Source organism: Mauremys mutica, chromosome 9 (assembly GCF_020497125.1).
Source record: "Mauremys mutica isolate MM-2020 ecotype Southern chromosome 9, ASM2049712v1, whole genome shotgun sequence".
Lineage (NCBI taxonomy): Eukaryota > Metazoa > Chordata > Testudines > Geoemydidae > Mauremys > Mauremys mutica.
This window is the reverse complement of record NC_059080.1, coordinates 38,952,347-38,970,651: the sequence shown is the minus strand read 5'-3', so window position 1 is coordinate 38,970,651 and position 18,305 is coordinate 38,952,347. Positions and strand designations below refer to the sequence as shown.

At 44.7% G+C, this 18,305-nt stretch overlaps 1 protein-coding gene across 2 annotated transcripts in view; it reads left to right on the top strand.

The window, feature by feature from the left end:
- The window catches only part of DNAAF6 (dynein axonemal assembly factor 6), a 68,677-nt gene that overhangs the window by 14,323 nt on the left and 36,049 nt on the right, over positions 1 to 18,305 (top strand). Inside the window, exons 4-7 of one of the 2 annotated variants that reach the window (XM_045031621.1) lie at positions 45 to 150; positions 2,851 to 2,947; positions 4,128 to 4,213; positions 9,809 to 10,985. In XM_045031621.1, coding sequence (XP_044887556.1) covers positions 45 to 150; positions 2,851 to 2,947; positions 4,128 to 4,213; positions 9,809 to 9,938 — 419 coding nt within the window. In that variant the 3' untranslated portion in view covers positions 9,939 to 10,985. Of the gene's footprint in view, positions 1 to 44; positions 151 to 2,850; positions 2,948 to 4,127; positions 4,214 to 9,808; positions 10,986 to 18,305 lie in introns of those variants that run through there. The other variant, XR_006582458.1, reaches the window with a different exon arrangement.

Sequence of the window (18,305 nt, the reverse complement as noted above, 5' to 3'; positions counted from 1 at the left end):
AGAAGCTGACAGTATCAAATTCTCTCTTTTACCCCCTCTCCTAGTCACCCCTGATGTGAAGTCTGGAAATAGTAAAGATATCTGGAATACAGAGGAGGTGCCAGAAGGATCAGAGTTTGATGATATCTGGGATCCAAGGGAACAACCAGAGTAAGTGTAACAGAGCTAAAACTGTGTTCATGGGTTTTGTGTAGCTGAAATACAAGCATGTTCTATGTAGCATATATATTGTTTTTAGAACAAAACACTACTGAAAAGCTTATGTCATGGAAGGGCAGAAGGGATGTACACTAGGGGTAGATTTCACTGCAATGTAAGCCCAGGGTTAGTAGGACTTGAGTCAGCTGACCCACGTTAGGGAACCTTGGGCTTTGAGCATCTACATTGTATTTTAACCCTATGTTAAGTCTTTTCTAAGCAGTGCTTGAACCTTGGGCTCTAGCATCCACATTGCTGCGCACAGACCCAAGTCAAAGTAACCATATGCCAGAGTCCTTAATGCCCCCAACTCCCCCAGCTCTAGAACCATGGTGCAGTGTGGGAAAACTTTACTGCCCATCCTGCACATTACCAGGAAGCATCTTGGCTTGATGCTTGATCGATTTGCTCTCCATTGCAAACCCAGGAGTCTCTCTGATAGTATTCTTGCAGATCGGTGATCTGAACAGAATGGGTTAACACTAACCTAAGATGCTGCTGTTTGCAAAGTGTGGGTGGCTTCCGTTTTCAATAGAGTAGATTGTAGACTGTTGGAATAGGAAGGCCTAATGAAAGTGTCCCATGGAATTGTGGGATACTGACTCCCAGGACCCGAGTCAAGTGGGGCTGTGTCTACACTCAGATCTTGGGTCCTGGCTTAACTCAAGCTTGGATCCTTCAGCCCTGCAGGGTCCTGGGGCCCTGGATTAGCACAATTGCAGTGTAGATGCAAGGGAGGTTAGGTTTGGGCCCAGGCTTACGTTGCAGTGTAGACATATCCTGATGAGCTTTGCCTCCAAAGCAGCAACAATTAAAAAATGACTTTGATCTCTTCTGTGGAGACCTTCTAATCTCATTACTGAAATTTGGAGTCTGTTATAAGATTATTCCCAGTGTCAGATGCTTGTGTAAAGTAGGATTAGGAGGGAAAGGAGGCCAATGCCAGAATATATTTGCCTTCATACATGCCAAGTTTGTATACAACATTACTGAATGTACCTGCTGCTTTTGTGACAGTAAGTGCGAGTTCCATTCTTTTGATAATGCTGTACTATATGGGAGGGGGGGTTGGATTTATATTTCAGGGAATTAAGTGCTTTAGAGGCAAATACCTGCTGTCCGACGAGTATTTTACAGTCAATGTTACTTTTCTAATGGATTGCATTCAGTCAGAGATGGATTGTAAGAGGTCAGCCTAAAAATAGTAATAGACTTCTTCCTTCCTCACCTCAAATAAAGCATTCTTAAGTAGATGCTGTCACGTAATTTAGGTTGTGAAGTGCTCTGACGTGATCTGGAAAATTCTCTAGCTCCAAGGGGCCAGATAATCCAAAAGGCAGCCTTTACATTTATCATCACAAAATATTGCACCCTGAGGGCCAGATCCTCAGTTGGTGTAAATTGGGGTAGTTTAATTGAAGTCAACAGAGCTACACAGTGTATGTCTGATTGACGATCTGGCCCAGAATTTCCACTTTTCTCTGTGCATAAATACAATTAGCCACTCAGTTGCCTGATCTAGGAACTAGGCTGAGTTTCTCCCTTTAAAATTAGACCTTAAAAATGAACATTTTTGACAGCGCTTTGTGTAGCCTCCACTTATGCACCCACATACACTTGTGCGCACATTTTTATTTAAAACTATGACTTTTATTATCCTGTCAAGGTAAGGTAAATCTATCCAATGCTGATATGAACCAAACTCTCTGGACCCATTCAGTCTCTGCTGAAGGAGGTGCGGCTTTTCTCTAGCCCTGAGCAATTACGTACTGTGTAGCACAGATAAAATGAGTATAAATCTTTGTAATAGGTCAAATTAATGCATGGAAAAAGCTGTGAAAGGTAAATCTAGAGCTATTATTAGATAGATTTTATGTTGACTGAGAGACTAGAATTGTGTTACATGCATGCATGACTGCTGGAGATGAAAAAAAAAGTGCTTCTTTCCATACAACTTTTCAACAGTCTAGAGAAATTGCTCTATTTATTTTGCTCAATTTACTAAGAGTGTCACATGTTCTAAATACAATCTTAAGTTGTGTTTCCTCATTTATTAAAGACCAACAGAAAGAGAACATAGAATTCCAGATTTTGCTGCATTCTGAATTAGACAGACTGATTTGGAGAGAAAAAAATCAATGTATGTAAAATGGAATATCATTAAAATTAGCAGAGAAAGCTATATAATTTTTGGGCTCCAGGAGTCAAAATGATAGACAGGAAGTTGTTTGCAAAATAATTACTTGACTGCACCCTTTTCACATTTTCCCCCCAGGGGGCTATCTAGGAGGTCTAGGAGATAAATATCACATCCACATGGTTCAATTTCCAGCTCCAGTGTCTTATTCCCTGATCCTGCAAAGGCTGATTGTGCTGTTGAGGCAGCATGCCCAGCATCTGGTGACAAGTGAAGGGTGACTTCATCATGAGCCCTCCTGCCAACTATGAGAGACAGTGATGGTTATGAATAGAGTCCAAAGCCAGGTGTCCCTTTGAAGGGCATATAAAATGGAGGAAAATGGGGAATCCTAAGAGTGCCAGCAGAGATAAAAGGACCTATATTCCCAGAGGAAACAATATTATACTATTCTCCTGCCCTCTCTTAATATGGAGATTCATACAGGGTTTGATGACCAGTTTTGTCTCTGCTAGGTATGAGATTTTATTCAAGCAGCAGGTAGGAGCGGAGGACATCTTCCTGGGGATGAGCAGAAAGAACCCGTCCACAGCCTGTTGCGAGGACATGCTGGTGAGCATGACCCACATCTCCAGTTGCTTCCTCCCCTTTCCTCACTGTCTCCTTCAATGTAGCACATACCTACACAGCAGCTCTATTACTGTCTTTGGGACTATGCAGGATCTGCTAAGTAAATTTCAGTGAATCTGCCATTGCCACTGACCTGTACTAACCTGAGTAGTCATCAGCTCCTTGAGAGCTGGATATATTCAGAAAATACACAACCTGCCCAGTTCTATGGGCCAGGTTCAGACCTGGTGTAAGTGGATGCAGGTCCAACTGGATGCTGCACCCACTTACCTATGACCCTGTGTGGTTGGGGGTTTTTTTACACTTGCATAAACTGATTGAAGCAATAGTGCAGTTAATGAATAGACTGTCACAGCCAGGTTGTGGGTGGCAGACCAATTAGTCAGAGCCATAGTCATGAGACAGGAATCAGCTGCATCAGGTTACGGGGAGGTCAGAAGCAGGATACAAACTGGAGATCAGCAACCACAAGTCAGCTGCCAAGAGTCAAGCCAGGTTAGGGTGCCAGAAGAGCAGGAGCAGGATGGAACCCAGTTGTTCAGGCAACTTCCCATTCCTGCTGCTGGCTTAAATAGGGCCACTGGGCCAATCAGCTGCTCTGGGACTTCACCAGTCAGTGCTCAGGGGCAGAGCCTCATACTAGGGCTGGACTTCATGCAGCCTAGGTAAGCTACTGTTAGCAGGCTGCCAGCTGGAGGGTTGGAGTGTGGATGCTCCTATGAACCCTGTGGGTCATGGCACTGCGTGAAGTAGTGGAATGTTACAACATTGTGACAGTCCTCAAAGTCACATGTATCTGAGCCTCTCCCCTTATTATAGGATCAGTGACCTCCCTCATCTGCAACATTCATGTATATTTTATTCTAGTTGGTGCAAGGCGCTACGGGCCTTTACCAGAGATGGGGCTTTAAGTGACTGCAAAAGATCTTTCACGTAGGCTTTCAACTATGGATTTCTGTAAAGGGTAGGGGTATCTGCAGACTTCATGAAACCATTGAAAGAAATTACTACTTCATCTTTCTTCTGATAGAAATCACCTCTGCAAAGTGCTGGCTCTGATCTTCTATAGACCATAGTACTGCAAAGCTCATCCCAGTCTCCAGTGTATCCCCCTGCCATTACCTCTCCCACCCCTCTGTCTTACCTGTACCTGTCTTTTCAGATTAAAATCAAACTGCCAGATACAAAGTCCTCAGACATTACACTTGACATCCAGGACAAGATTCTTGACCTTCGAACCCCAAAAAAGTAAGTGAAGCAGAATTGTTATAAGTTTTCTCTCTAATGGAATTTAACAAAGGCTTCAGGGGGAATGATCAGCAGCATGCAAAGGTGTTGATGCAGATGTGATTATTTAATTGCAAAGAAAAAATCTGTTAGATTAATAATGGGCTGGGTTTGGGGCCCTGTAGTGAAGCAAGACTCACTGGTGCAGCACCTCCTGCTGGTCATCTTGAGAATTAGCTCTTGTCCAGGCCAGAGTGCCTTCTGCAGGCCAGAGTCTTGCCTGCCTTAAGGCCCCCGTGTCCCTCCCAGACCCCAGTGCCCCTTTACCTCAGGTTTCTGCCCCACAGTATCCCCACACTCTGGGTCTCCCCTCCTAGGGGAACCCCCAACCCTCTACATCCACCTCATCTCAGTGATGACTGCCAGTCATCATCTAACCCCCATTCACTGGGGCAGACTGCAGGGTAATGGCCACTCATCATTGGCAAGGGAGGTTTGGACCAACTGCCTTTCCCTGAAGACCAGTACCTCTCTAGGCCTTCCTGACAGGCCACAGCCTGGGAGGTCACCGGGCCTCAGCTCCCCAGCACTGCTCTGTCAATGATACCCTTTGCTCCTTCAGGCAACTAGGTCAATCTCTCTCCAATACTAGGGAAAGACTGTCTGCCTTCTCCCCAGGAGCCGTTCTTATACTGGCCCAGCCAGGCCCTGATTGGCTGCCTCAAGCCCACCCATGATTGGCTCCCCAGGGCAGCCCTTTCCAAGGGCGGTTTTAACCCCTTCAAGGTCAGAGCAGGGCAACCACCTCACTACAGGCCTGTAACAGGGTTCCACATCCCACCCCTCTTCCTGGGGCCCGCTTGCTGCCCCCAATAAGGCTCAGAGAGGCTTCAGGGTTGTGAAACACGTGTGTCTTTATTTATATAAGGTCTTCCCACCACCAGTGTCTATCTATACAAGTCTTGCAGGATTAGTCACCTCCTTTACAGGCAGAGTCAGCCTTCAGCAAAGAGGCCTCCAGCTCCCTCCCTGACTGACTGCTCCCTGGCTGCCCCCCACCTTTTGGCTCCCTCCCAGCCTTTATAGCTCTTGGCTTGTCAGACCAGCAGGTGTTGCCAATCCTCAGGCCAGCATCAGGCCTTTTCCATCAGCCCCAATCTGCTTCCCCTGATTGGAGCTGACTGGGCAGGGGCTAATTAGGTGCTTTTGCACCAGCACCCTGCTACAAGGCCCCTAAGATTAACCTCTCTGGAGACCTCTATAATCCTTCTCTGACAAGGATAGCCTTAAAACAGCAAACCCTATGGGCCAAAATTGTAGTCCTCTAAAACTGGGCTTACGGTTCTGAATGTCTACTTGGTTATTTGGCCACAAATGCCACGTGTACATGCATACAGCTGTGCACACACAAAGATGGAGGGCCATCTGCAAGTGGATCCAAGAGGTGTGATCTGGATTACGGCCAGAAGAAGGTTGTCCCTAATAGGCTAACTATATAATACCACATAAAGGGCCAGCTTCATATCCTTCCAAAAGCATTTCAAGCTTTGCGTAACCTTTATATACAGAAATCAGATGTTTTTTCTATCTTCCACCCACAGGTTAAGTGTTTTGGGTATCCATGATTAGTAGGTTGAACAGATACACCCAGCTCATATTCTTCCTTATTGAAAAGATCCAAACAGCCCCAGTGTTTATTTTGAAGTTGATGCACAAATACACAGAGCTTCAAAGCACATATTTTGATAAATGCTAAAGAAAAACTTTATTTTAAACATTAAAAATATAGGAATTGCCACACTGGAAACAAAAGTCCATAGGGCCTTCTGAGCACTGATCAGAGCCATTGAAGTCAATATAGTTATACCAGGGATGAATTTAAGCAAAAGACCTATGAATACTGGAAGGTCACACTAAATTAATGTGGCCACCAAATTTTCCCTTCTGAAATGCAACACTAGCCTTTGGAAGTGATGCCAGTCGAAAAGAAGGAGAGATGCATATTAAGCCAGCAACTACTGGCTAGGCAAAAACTCCTAGTTGCAAAATCAGACTCTAAGTATACACTGAAGATGTAGGGAAACCTCAACATGCTGCTTCTCTTGTGATCCAGTTTCTTTGCTGAGTCAGGGATTTGCCATATCTTCTTTGCTTCTAGACATTGCAAGTCCTGAGTCCAGCAAATAAAGAAATTTTCAGTAAATCTTAAGGCTGTATGGGGCACTATCTGAACTAGTGTTGATTTCCCAAGTGTAGATGCAATTCCTTGCACTATGAAAGAAAGTAAGATTTTCGGTCCTATATAGAATCATAGACTTTAAGGTCAGAAGGGACCATTATGATCATCTAGTCTAACCAGTACAATGCAGGCAACAGAATCTCACCCACCCACTCCTGTATCAAAATCCTAACCTATGTCTGAGCTATTGAAGTCCTCAAATAGTGGTTTAAAGACTTCAAGGTGCAGAGAATCCTCCAGCAAGTGACCCGTGCCCCACACTGCAGAGGAAGGTGTAAAACCCCCAGGGCCTCTGCCAGTCTGCCCTGGAGGAAAATTCCTTCCCGACCCCAAATATGGCGATCAGCTAAACCCTGAGCATGTGGACAAGACTCACCATCCAGACACCCAGGAAAGAATTCTCTGTAATAACTCAGATCCCACCCCATCTAACATCACATCACAGGCCATTGGGCATATTTACCACTAATAGTCAAAGATCAGTTAATTGCCAAAATTGGGCTATCCCATCATACCATCCCCATCATAAACTTATCAAGCTTAGTCTTGCCCCCTCTGCTCCCCTTGGAAGGCTGTTCCAGAACTTCACTCCTCTGATGGTTAGAAACCTTCATTTAATTTCAAGTCTAAACTTCCTGATGGCCAGTTAATATCCATTTGTTCTTGTGTCCACACATTGGTACTGAGCTTAAATAATTCCTCTCCCTCCCTGGTATTTATCCCTCTGATATATTTATAGAGAGCAATCATATCTCCCCTCAGCCTTCTTTTGGTTAGTCTAAACAAGTCAAGCTCTTTGAGTCTCCTTTCATAAGACATGTTTTCCATTCCTCAGATCATCCTAGTAGCCCTTCTCTGTACCTGTTCCAGTTTGAATTCATCCTTCTTAAACATGGGAACCAGAATTGAACACAATATTCCAGATGAGGTCTCACCAGTGCCTTGTATAACGGTACTAACACCTCCTTATCTCTACTGGAAATATCTCGCCTGATGCATCCCAAGACCGCATTAGCTTTTTTCACAGCCGTATCAAATTGGCGGCTCATAGTCACCTTGTGATCAACCAATACTACGAGGTCCTTTTCCTCCTCTGTTACTTCCAACTGATGCATCCCCAGCTTATAACAAAAATTCTTGTTATCCCTAAATGCATGACCTTGCACTTTTCACTATTAAATTTCATCTTATTACTATTACTCCAGTTTACAAGGTCATCCAGATCTTCCCGTATGATATCCCAGTCCTTCTCTGTATTAGCAATACCTCCCAGCTTTGTGTCATCCGCAAACGTTATTAGCACATTCCCACTTTTTGTACCAAGGTCAGTAATAAAAAGATTAAATAAGATTGGTCCCAAAACCAGTCCCTGAGGAACTCCACTAGTAACCTCCCTCCGGCCTGACAGTTCACCTTTCAGTATGACCCATTGTAGTCTCCCATTTAACCAGTTCCTTATCCATCTTTCAATTTTCATATTGATCCCCATCTTTTCCAATTTAGCTAATAATTCCCCATGTGGAACCATATCAAATGCCTTACTGAAATCAAGGTAAATTAAATCCACTGCATTTTCTTTGTCTAAGAAATCTGTTACCTTCTCAAAGAAGGAGATTGGGTTGGTTTGGCACGATCTACCTTTTGTAAAACCATGTTGTATTTTGTCCCAATTACCATTGACCTCAATGTCCTTAACTACTTTCTCCTTCAAAATTTTTTCCAAGACCTTACATACTACAGATGTCAAACTAACAAGCCTGTAGTTACCCAGATCACTTATTTTTCCTTTCTTAAAAATAGGAACTATGTTAGCAATTCTCCAATTATACGGTACAACCCCTGAGTTTATAGATTCATTAAAAATTCTTGCTAATGGTCTTGCAATTTCATGTGCCAGTTCCTTTAATATTCTTGGATGAAGATTATCTGGGCCCCTCAATTTAGTTCCATTAAGCTGTTCAAGTTTGGCTTCTACCTCGGATGTGGTAATATCTACCTCCATATCCTCATTCCCATTTGTCATCCTACCATTATCCTTAAGCTCCTCATTAGCCTCATTAAAGACTGAGGCAAAGTATTTGTTTAGATATTGGGCCATGCCTAGATTATCCTTAACCTTCACTCCATCCTCAGTGTTTAGTGGTCCCACTTCTTCTTTCTTTGTTTTCTTCTTATTTATATGGCTATAGAACCTTTTACTATTGGTTTTAACTCCCTTTGCAAGCTCCAACTCTACATGGCTTTTGGCCTTTCTCACTTTATCCCTACATGTTCTGACCTCAATAAGGTAGCTTTCCTTGCTGATCACTCCCATCTTCCACTCCTTGTAGGCTTTCTACTTTTTCATAATCACCTCTCTGAGATGCTTGCTCATCCAGCTTGGTCTACAATTCCTGCCTATTAATTTTTTCCCTTTCTTGGGATGTAGGCTTCTGATAGTCTGCAACTTTGACTTGAAGTAATTCCAGGCCTCCTCCGCCTTTAGATCCACAAGTTCTTCAGTCCAATCCACTTCCCTAACTGCAAATGCTGGACACAGCTGAGGAGGGGGAGCACAAAGGAACTGTGCGCAGCAATCTGGTCCTGGGGCTGGTTCTATGTCAGTCCACTGTAAAGCTGCTTTAGGCTGCTCTGAACTATGCCAGCTCCCAGTGGCCCATTCCAGCAGCTAGGGCACAGGGAATTCAGACTACACCCCTCTGCCAGTGACCCCTATTACAGCAGAGGGCCAGGAGGGGCATGATATAGACCCAACATGACTTAGAGCATAGTTTAGAGCTGCCATGAAACTGTGCTGATTCTATGTCAGCCAAGGATTCCCCCATGCTTGGAGTAATTCTTGGCTAGCCAGATCCCCTGGGTTCAAGGTCTCTTGTGTCATTGGGGTGGCCAAAGCCTTTAATCAGGATGCTCCTAGTATTTTTCCTTCATTGGGGAAGTTAGGTTACTGCTCCCTGTGCTACATTTTCTTCAAACACATGTTCAGACTGTATGCATTATTCAGATTTTTACCACTGTGACACCATTGGGGATGTGTCTTATTCTCACTCTGCATCTAAAATGCACCACTATGCAGCAGCAAGAGCTGTGAGAAGCCCGACAATCCATCACTGGAAATCTTTGTCAGAGCACAAAGCCAAGAGCATGTTGAGAGAGAACCAGATTTGGAATTATTTGAGGGCCCAGTGGGGCAGATCCCCAGTAGTTCAGTGAGTCCCACCACCTCACACTGTCCCACCACCTCACACTAAATTAACGTGGCCCATCACATTCTGGTTTCTGAATAGCAAACACTAGCCTGGCGCTAGTAATTTGCATTCTCTTCTCTAATGCCTACTTAGGGCTGGGACTGAAAAATCCCATTTCCTGTTTTCTAGGAAGCTGCTACTGCATCTCCCCCACCCTGTGGACAGCAAGAATGGCAAAGCTTGTTTCATTTCAGAAAAGGAGACCCTTGAAGTCACCTTGAGGATGAAAAGAGAGTTTGACTTCATCAACTTTGCCTAAGGGAAAATGGGGAATGTTTTCAAAAGTGATCTATATGGCTACCTGATTGATAGCCAAACGTTGGCCTGTTCCCCTTGGGAATGGTTCAGGATTGATCTTTCCACTGCAGTTCCTGGTTGTGCAGTTAGGCAGTGTGATGAACCACCCCATATGTCTATTGGGGGTGAATAGGAATCAGAGGTGTCGGAGCAAGTATAGTATAGTATTTCTATCTCTATGCAATTCTATCCCTGAGCTTGGGATCCCAGCCTTACCATATAAATTCTCTGAACCTCTGAATTTTCTCTGAACTCATCTTGGTGTGTGAGCATGACCCAGAACACCAGCTGCAATGGCCAATGGAACAGGACTGTGAGACACCTTTTCTGCCTCTTAGATAAAATCCTGCAGAGATCATAGATGGAGATGATCCCATCTTTAGCCTCTCCTGGAACTCTACTGTTTGTTGTGCGGGGTTCCCAGGTTAAGCTTGATCTTCTCCTGTTAGATAGCACTCATCATTGCATATCTCAGAAAGGAGATGCCCGTGAGTATGTGTTTTGGAATAGAAGCCATGGATCTGATCCAAAACCCATTGAAGTCAACGGAAACACTCCTATTGACTTCACTGAGCTTTGGATTAGGCCTTAGATGGTGGTGCATCACTTGGTCCAGAGGGCAGGACCAAGACCAGACATATATATTTGGTTTGAATTATTTGTCATTGGGTTGCTGCTGTTAATGTGATGCTGTAGTCTACACTCCATGCATAATTAAAATGTTACTCCTACTCTAACTAAAATGCTTGCATTGACACCTTTTTGGGGAGATCGGGCCCTGAAACCAAAACATATAATGGCTGGGAAAAAATGGGACAAACTTACTCAGTAATGGGACAAACTTACTCAGTCAGTTTGGTTTCCAAATCATGTAAAGCGCCATCATACCAAGGTTCAGTTTTAATTTACAGATATAACAGTGTGCATATTTGTAAAGTACCATTACGTTTAAAAATAGGAATGTAAGTAATTTCAATAAATAGATTTGAAACATGCATAAAGTTATAAAAAATATTGAGGAGAGTCATGCAGTTGGCATTAATGCATTTAATTTGGGAGTATTTTGATGAGAACGGGACTTAAAATACTCCACCGGGTAAGATACAGTATATATTCTATGTCCCAGATTTAGAAGGCCTCTTCATAGCATCTGTTCCAAATAGAAAAACTGGCCAATCTGCAGTATTTAAATATATATTTTCATGTATACTATATGTGCAACAAATGTCATTATTTATAGAACAAATACGTGGAAAATATATGGTGTCTTTATGGCTGATGCCATGTTATAAACCCTCAGTTATTCTATTCCTCCACTTAGGCCAGGAATGGAGAGGAAGATGGAATGGTGGTGTTAAACCATCTGTGCTTCCTGTGTTCTGGGGCTTTGCAAGAGGCCTGCCTGATGCCCAGGCAAGCTAGAGCAGCCTCGGGGCTCCTCTAATTTAAAGTCTGCTTACCATGGTCCCTGAGAATCTGAGAAGAGTAGATTATAAATTCTTTGGGACAGGGAGTGTCTTTTTGTTCTGTGTTTGTTCAGTGCCTAGCACAGTAGGCCCTAGTTCATGAGAGGAGCTCCTAGGCAGTATTGCAATATAGATAAATAATAACAGTGTAGTGCTCTCTGGCTACACCTCCAACTACCCTCCAAATGCCCTCTCCCTGAGCGGCTGGGAGTGGGCTAGCACGGAACGCTTATTTCAGCTCTCCACTTGCCGCGTAGGCCTTCTGTGCTATAGAGGGACATTTCCACCAACTTCAATGCCCCTTGGAGTAGGCAGGATAATGTAGCATGCACTTTATTCTGACTGTTGAACCTCTTGGCTTTCAAAAACAGTTTACTGAATTGTGTGGTGCAGTGTTAGCTACCCACCTTGCCGTGCCTCCACCTCTACCCTGATCTGTCTGATTAAACGGGAAGTACATGCTGTATGAATTGTGCCGATCTCCTCCTACCTCTACCTCTCTCCAAAGTGGGTTCCCTGTAGCCCTGGAGTACCTTCCAGAGACACAGCGGTGTGTACTCAAGAAACACTCCTCCTTCACTAGCAGCCAGACCAATAAATCCTAGTAACACTCTACAGACCTGCGCTGGAGTTAATCATCCAAGAAGCAAACAGGTATCTACTCCATGATTAGAGTGGAGAGAGGACAAACTGGACCTGGGCTTTGATGGATTGGATATGTTTAACAACCAAGATCTTGTAATCAGTTTAACAATACAATGTCTTGGGGCTGCATGAAAGTGGAGGAAGGAGATTGAGTGTCTCCGCTGTGACCAGTGCCCATGCAGCTAATTTCATGACAGGTTGTAAAGGGAAGATGGATCCCTCATGATAGAGATGACACACTGCCAATGAGCTCCCACGAGAAGCATTTTCTGTTGGATCGATGACAATTTGCAGCCTTCAGTGTATGTCTCTATTAGGCTGCGTCACATCCTAGGAGAAACCGAGGTGTGTCAAGGCATTTCAACCACTGCCTTTAAATTGGTCCCTTTGCTGAAACCCGGGTATCAGTACCCACTGCTATCGTGTTAATGTTCTGTCTGGAAAACAAAGGAAAATTGCAGTTTAGAGCATCTTAACTTCTGGCAAGGCCTAAGGGCCTCCTGAATTTCTGTTTGCCAGAGAACTTCAGTAAATCACACCAAGCACTGGCTCCAACTCTGAGAATCAATGCACAAGGAGATTGTGCTGGTGTATGAGAAAGCTGAGCTCATTATTTCTGGCTGAGTATATACGGGCTGCTGCTGCCAGAAGTTAACAGCACCAGCCCTTCTTGGAAAAAGGCTAGCTTTGTGGTCGTTTGACAAAACGATGCTACCTCTGTTATATAATAGGAATTGTGTTTATGATAGGGCTGTAAAGCGATTAAAAAAATTAATCGCGAGTAATCGCACTGTTAAACAATAATAGAATACATATGTTTTCTACATTTTCAAATATATTGATTTCAATTACAACACAGAATACAAAGTGTACAGTGCTCACTTAATATTTATTTTTGATTATAAGTATATGCACTGTAAAAAAACCAAAGAAATTTATTTCAGAGACGCACTGAAGATCCTCCAGACAATAAAGGATATTTGGTCACTGCCACCGTAGGACAGATTTGAACTAGTGGTGTCTGAAGGCAACAAGTTCTACTTAAATAATTGATTTACAGGTTCATTTGTTATTAATAATCTCTTGGAAGTGCAAGACTGCTTTCAAATCCATGAGGTAAATCTCGCCCATTGTGTTTTTATTTGCTTTATTGGTAACAGAGTAGATCCCTATTTATCTGGAGGCTTCTGTGTACAGTTTATCATCCCAATCAAGTGCATTTCCCTAATTCTGAACAGAAACTACTTTAAGTGACTCTCAAATTCTCACACCCCTCCCATCAAGGGTGACAGAAGCCTGCCACTGAAGGGATTTTGCCACAAATTGAGCTGAAATGCAATTGGACTGGAGGGACAGAGGCTCTGCCAAGTCTCTGAGAACCCTTGGTCTGCTGTCCACCTGAAGGAGTTAAATTTAAGCAAGGGCATTGTCGAAGTTTTGCTTTACTGAACCAGCACCTGCAGAGATCTTTCAGAAGGGACACAAAGCATCATTTGCCTCTAGAACATCACAGCAACTTACCACTTCATCACCTGCAGGCATCGGCATCATCATTAACCAAAATTACCAGCCCAGTCAAACAGCAGCACTAACCATTAAGTATGGCTTTATTTGGCTGCTTGAGAAAATTAAGAATATAAGAGCTGCCATAGTGGGTCAGATCATGGTCTATCTTGCCCAGCATCCTGTCTTGAACAGCGGTCTGTACTAGAGCTCAGGATTAAGTGTGTCTGTGAAAGAGTGTAGTACAGTACACCATTAAGGGACAGGCTGGAGCCTACAACCAAGACAGTGTGGGTATAATCCTGGAGGCACTTGCCCACCCTGGGGCTGGGCTATTTAAACAGGAATAGGAAGCTAAGTGAGAAGAAGGGACTAGACGCCATGCAGGCTGTAGTGGTTGCTGTCTCAGGCTCCTGGAGACTTGACTGATCAGGGTCAGAGATTTTGTTTTGTGGACTAATTTAAGTTTGGGAGTGCTGAAGCAGGGTCCTAAGGTGAGGGCTTTATGAATGTGGTTAAACTGTTCCTTCCCTGAGACCTTATTAAAGAGGAACTCTGAAAACATGTCATTGCGAGTGCGTTTTTTTCACCTTCTAATCTGCAATAACCTCAGGGACAGAGATGATACAGGGAGCACAGAAACATTTGCACCTGCACGAGGGATAAAAAGGGAGAGTAAAATTTAAGAAGATATATTTCTGAGAACAAAAGGGAGACTCTTTCACAGTGAATCAAGCAATTCACAGCAGACAGCACATGTGCTTTAGGTACAAGGTCTCATTTTGCCTTTTATATTGAGCGCCTGCCGGTATGGTGACACATCATACGCTCCTGGGCAACAGAATTCGGTTTCCAGGCAGCCATGGTAAGCCAAAGGGTACGCAGGGTTGGCTTCTAACCAGGGCCGCCTGGGGAGGGGCAAGTGGGGCCCCCATGAGAGTTTTTCGGGGCCCCTGGAGCAGGGTCCTTCACTCACTCCGGGGGCCCCAGAAAACTCTCGCGGGGCCCGGGGCCCCGGAGCTTCTTCCGCTCCAGGTCTTCGGTGGCAATTTGGTGGCAGAGGGTCCTTCCGCTCCGGGATCCGCCACCAAAGTGCCCCGGAGACCCGCAGTGGGGGGGTCCTTCTGCCCCGGGACCTGCCGCTGAAGTGCCGGGTCTTCAGCGGCAATTCGGCGGAGGGGACCCCAGGCCCCCTGAATCCTCTGGGCGGCCCTGCTTCTAACACTTTCATAACATGTGGGAATAGTTTCAAACTGCAGCTCCCTCCTTTCCGATAGCAAGCAATGCCGGTTGGGTTTGCCATTTAAAAGGAGGGGGCTGCAGTTTTGGGTTGGATGTGCAGCACACCTCTCCCCCCACTGCGTGGTTATTCTCAGGGATAATCCCTTTTGCCAAGCGCAAACAGCCCAGCATGAACAGAGTCCTTTTATTGTTCCCTTACAAAAATTCCCCTATTTCAACCAGGTGACCATGAATGATAGCACTCTCATGAGGCTGACACAGAAAGATAAAGACCGAATGTTGCATGAATGCAACCAAAACCCAGGACCATTCACTGCCATGCTTTGTGCTGCAGTGATTCCAGACAACTTGCTACTGGCTTGGCATGGTAAACTGTCCTACCATGGAGGATGAAATAAGGCAGACCTGCCCAGAAACCTTCTGCACAGGCTTTCAGAGTACCTCCAGGAGAGCTTCATGGAGATGTCCCTGGAGGATTTTCCCTCCAACCCCAGACACATTAACAGACTTTTACAGTAGCTGTATTGGCTGCAAATGCATCCCCCAATTCTTCAGGGCAAATCAAACATTAAACACAATTGCTTTTAACCCCTGTAGTGTAGTTACAATTGTGCACTCACCAGAAGTGCCTTCTCCACCTTCAGGGTCCGGGAACCCACCATGGGAGGGTATTTGCTCCAGGGTGATGAAAAGGTCCTGGCTGCCAGGGAGAACGGATTCTCCGCTTGCCTGATGTGCATTCTCCTCCTCCTCTTCCTCATCCACAAACTCCTCCTCCATGTTGTGTGAGACTCCCCCTTGCAGGTGTCCACGGACAGTGCTAGGGTACTGGTAGGGTCCCCCCCTAGAATGGCATGCAGCTGATCATAGAATCGGCATGTATGGGGCTCTGACCCGGAGCGACCGTTTGCCTCCTTTGTCTTGTGGTAGGCTTGCCTGAGCTCCTTAACTTTCACGCGGCACTGCTGTGTGTCCCTGGTGTAGCCTCTTTCCACCATGCCCTCTGCGATTTTGGCATATATATTAGCATTTCTTCTTTTTTATCAGAGTTCTGCCTGCGCAGATTCTTCTCCCCATACAGCAATCAGATCCAGTGTCTCCTGTTCACTCCATACTGGAGCTTGTTTGCAATTCTGGGACTGCATGTTCACCTGTGCTGCTGAGCTCACCACACTGACCAAACAGGAAATGAAATTCAAAAGTTCCCGGGGCTTTTCCTGTGCACCTGGCTAGTGCATCGGAGTTGAAAGTGCTGTTCAGAGTAGTCACATTGGAGCACTCTGGGATAGCTCCCGGAGGCCAATACTGTCGAATTGCACAACGCTGTGTCTGCACTACCCCAAATTCGACCCAAGAAGGACGATTTTAGTGCTACTCCCCTCGCCAGGGAGGAGTACAGCAGTTGATTTTAAGAGCCCTCTAGGTGAGGGGTTCTCAAACTGGGGGTTGGGACCCCTCAAGGGGTCGCAAGGTTATTACATGGGGGGTCGTGAGGTGTCAGCCTGCCCCCCAAACCCCGCTTTGCATCCAGCATTTATAATATATAAATATATATATATGTTCAATATATAAAAAAATGTTTTTAATTTATAAAAGGGGTTGCACTCAGAGGCTTGCTATGTGAAAGGGGTCACCAGTACAAAAGTTTGAAAACCACTGCTCTAGGTCAACGGAACAGGGTTGGTTGTGTAGCCGCATTGCTTATAAAATTGACCTAATGCGGCTAAATTCGACCTAACGTCATAGTGTAGACCATGGCATAGATTGGTTTGCTCTGATGTTGTAAGAAACTCTCTCCAATGGACTCTGAAAATCTTCCACAGGCATTTACTTTGGAATGAGCTGATCTTATCAATTTCTGTTGTAAATGTACATGACTCTGCTCTGTAAAGGAGGACAGACATAATGTTGGTGTTAAAAATTTGTGGTTTTGTATCAATGTCAGTCATGCTATTTTTCCAAATCTTTTCAAGATTATGAAAGTTGTTTGCTGCTTTTGATATTTGTTGCTTGACATCTCACTCCATAAATAGGTAAAAGGACTTACTTCTTCTAGAGTTTCTCCATCTCTGATGGTTGCTTTTGAGACATTGATATATTTTGTCTTCTCCTTGCCCCAACTAAGTAGAGTGTTCGGTGATAGCAAAAATGGAAAGGAGGTAGTTTGTGATTACATCCTGCTACTCCTAATTCACAAGCATTGACAGGTTGCCCTGCTGCCTTGACTACACATCACATCCTGAATGTGTATTATTATGTATGCTCACTGATTCACTGTTTTAAACTACACCTGCCAGCTTGAATGATTCCTACTGTGTATCTCAGCCCTGGTCTACACTGGGGGGGGGGGGGCAGGGGGGAGGGATCGATCTAAGATATGCAACTTCAGCTATGAGAATAGTGTAGCTGAAGTCGACATATCATTACCTTGCATCCTCACGGCACGGGGTCGATTGCTGCTGCTTCCCCGTAGACTCCGCTTCCGCCTCTCAGCAGTGGTAGAGTTCCGGAGTCGATGGCAGAGCAATCAGGGATCAATTTATTGTATCTACACTAGACGCGATAAATCGATCTCCAATAGATCGGCGGGTAGTGAAGACCTGCCCTCTATGAGACTTTTTTTCTGCCAGTTCAACTCTGCTCCAAGTCCCTCTCAGCCACAGAAAGAGTGGATCCAATTCTGAGTTCAGTGGCATAGGTGTAAATAACTCGCTGTTAGAGTTGTTTTAGATCATGTTCAGTGATAGACAGCTCATTCCATCCTCTTCTTCCTGGGCTGTCTCTCTTATTTAAAGTGCTTGGACCTTTTGCCCTGTTGTGGCCTTCTCCTGGTCATGTGCTCTCTCTCCTTTTGTTTGTGTTCTTGGGCCCAAGTTTGACAACAGCTTCGCAGGCAAATTTTCCCAGGGAGAGATACTGAGTTGCATCTGACAAAAGAGGTGACATTAGCTGCTGCCAGCACAGGGAAGTGAGAGCTCTCCAAGTTACCCACACCCACACTTGGCTCCAGTCAAACCTCTCTCTCGGAACTGGGGTTGTGTTCAGACCTCTGTCCTCCTCTCTTTATTGCCATCCTTAAGGCGTCTCCTCCCTGATCTCAAGAAGCAGGAGTGCAACAAGTTATGATTTTCCAGGGTTGTCAGGCCATACAAGAAAGGTTCACAACATAAGGCCATTGGGCCAGATCCCAGCTGTTGTAATTTGGTTAAACTCCTTTGAAGTCATGGAGTTAGGTCGATTTACACCAGCTGGCCCACTGAGTCTTCATGTCTTGACACGGCTCAGTATTATGTTTATTGTGAAGCACTAACAACATGACTGATGCTGGATAAGACATAGACAGGAAGTCTGTCTCTGCTTCAAATAGCTCAGCTTGTGAAGTCATTCCACCTGAGCAAAGTGAGGGATAAATGCTAGCAGAAATGGCAGCATTTTATACACACTTCGTACTCAGCATAGGTGTAAATGACTGA